Below are 2,487 nucleotides of genomic sequence, written 5' to 3' on the forward strand. Positions count from 1 at the left end.
AGATATTACCCAAATGGAAGGAGTATATATATACAATTATACATACATTATATGTATATCCAATATATATATTTGAATAATAATATCAGATATATATATCTACAGATAGAGGTATATTTACTAGTATTTATAAGTATTTTTTTCATATATATATCTCGTCAACGTTCTTAATTACTTTTACTTCTTCGAAAAATATATTTTCTACACATTTTATAGCATAAATGTTGCGTGAAATTTAAAGGTAATGATGACTAATTTATTCAAGTTTAATCTCAAATGAAAAGAAATAAATTAACGAAAAATCTTTTTTTTTACTTTTTATCTTTGTTAGGATCACAATCACGATAGTATTTGTATGGTTCAGAGCCTTCATATGATGGACCTTCATCAATTATTTCATCTTCTTTACGTCTGTATTTACTGTAAGCCGTTGGACCAAGATTACTGAAAGGAAGACCAGGTATTCCACCAATCGCACTGACCAATCTTCGTAATCCCATTATTGCCGCCAGAACGAGACTCATCAGACTCAATAAAAATGCTTTTCCACTTAAAACTGCAAGTGCTTTCAATACAACCGGTAAAACTAGTGATTTTATAACTACCCATATAATTAACATTGGAATTATAAATTTCATTACTTTTTTCTTGAATTTTTTTTTCTTCTTCTTGTTACCTGTAAAAAATAATTTATCATTTTTCGTTCTTTTTCAAAATAATAATTTGATAGTATTGCACTTAAAAGCGAAGGATTATTAACTGTCGTCGTCCCTGTGGTATTTTTTATATATTATTGTAGTCAACTGGTAGATGGTAATTACTGATAGCCGAAAATCATGACTCAAAATAAAAGATGTTGTTGGTGACATTTGCTCTGTTCTGTCATCGTATCTAATAATTTGTAATAACTATGTAGAATTATCTTAATCGACATTACATGAAAATTGATGTTATAAACAGATCTAAGTCTAGTATGAAAAATATGTGTGATACTAAACTGAAATAAAACATTTCAAAGAATAATTGTGAAGAATAAATGCAGATTAAAACTACAAAATCATTTGAATTTTTATTTTTTTTTTGAGTCATTTTAGTTTGCCATTACTAAAGTAAGACCAGTTCGAAAATATTTTTTGACGAAAGTTTTTGAAATAAAAAATCTAGCTATGAAAGAATGTGATATTGATCGTTTGGCTATAATTAAAGCTATGAAAACTTGCTAAGTGAATAATCTAGCTGACAAAATAATGTAATATTGGTTTGTATGGCTATCATTAAGCAAGTAAAAATTTCAAGTAACAATGTTCATATTGATTGTGTATTAAAAATTACAGCTTCAAAAATCTAGCTTTTCAAAATAATGTAGATATTGATTGATGCAGAATTACAGCTAAGTAAAAATCTATCTGTTGTAAAAAATTTTGCAAATTATATAATGTAGATATCTAAGTTTGTTTGCTTGATAAAAAATTGGTTCTAAGTAATAATTTTCATTGAATTTTCAGTATTACAATAAATAAAAATAAACTCGGTCATCAATATAGAATAATGATAAGTAACGTTAAACATCTTCTGAGTCTTAGTTGAAAAATATGTGTATCGCGAGTAAAAATTATTTCAAAGAATAATTGTGAAGAATAAATGTTATCGAAAAAACTACAAAATATTTGAATTCGTGTGAGTATTTATTTTTATTTTATTATAAGTCATTATAATCAGTCATTACCAGTACGAAAAAATTTTATCGGAAAATATTAATTGACGATAGCAAAATGTAAATAAATTAAACTGAGTGTCATGAAATTGTTATCTGTAATCACATAAGATATGACATCTGTGACAGTCATATTAATTACGTTCTGACTATACTTTGTAATCATGACTAATTTGGCTATTGAATATGTCTTCATTCAGTACTTTATTTTTGTTTAAAAAAAAAATTCATATGTATTTTACATACCCAAATGTCGAGCTTCACTTCCATTTGGTTCAATATTATATGGATCGGATGCATCAACAATATTTATAACATTATCACCAATAAACTTGCCAAGTTTTGTACTATAATTTTCAGTTAGTGTTGCTTGATCAAAAACATCTGGTGCAGTAATAATCTTCATTGAATTTTCAGTATTACAAAATAAAATAAACTCTAGCACAATATAAATAATATAATAAAAGTAATATTTCAGCATTCTTTTATTTGTTTTTTTTTTTTAATTTTTAAGAAATAATTGATGGATTTTAAAAGATTATTAGTCAATGCTTTTAACTGTGGTCTTAACATATTTGTCTCTTTGTAACGTTGCTGCCCTTTATTTATATACAAATCGTACGGAGAAAATGAGAGTAGGAGCAGTTTATTTAACTTGGTATCGATGCAGAACGAAATTCTGCATTGTAGCGTTTCAAGTTTGTATTTACTATTATAAATTTGTTTTCATTGATTAGTGGTTTTCACATAGGATACGACTTTAAAATTCGTCT

General features: G+C 26.1%; 1 protein-coding gene across 1 annotated transcript; it reads right to left on the bottom strand.

Annotated features, from left to right (window-relative positions):
* Positions 1-228: 228 nt before the first annotated feature.
* LOC122859856 lies at positions 229-2,120 on the bottom strand. Its single transcript, XM_044163536.1, has 2 exons — positions 1,961-2,120; positions 229-676 (listed from the first exon to the last, which is right to left on the bottom strand). Exons 1-2 carry the CDS (start codon positions 2,118-2,120, stop codon positions 312-314), a joined length of 525 nt encoding a protein of 174 aa, XP_044019471.1. The 3' UTR covers positions 229-311.
* Between the last annotated feature and the right edge of the window lie 367 nt (positions 2,121-2,487).

Source organism: Aphidius gifuensis, linkage group LG6, assembly GCF_014905175.1.
Source record: "Aphidius gifuensis isolate YNYX2018 linkage group LG6, ASM1490517v1, whole genome shotgun sequence".
NCBI classification, from domain to species: Eukaryota; Metazoa; Arthropoda; class Insecta; order Hymenoptera; family Braconidae; genus Aphidius; species Aphidius gifuensis.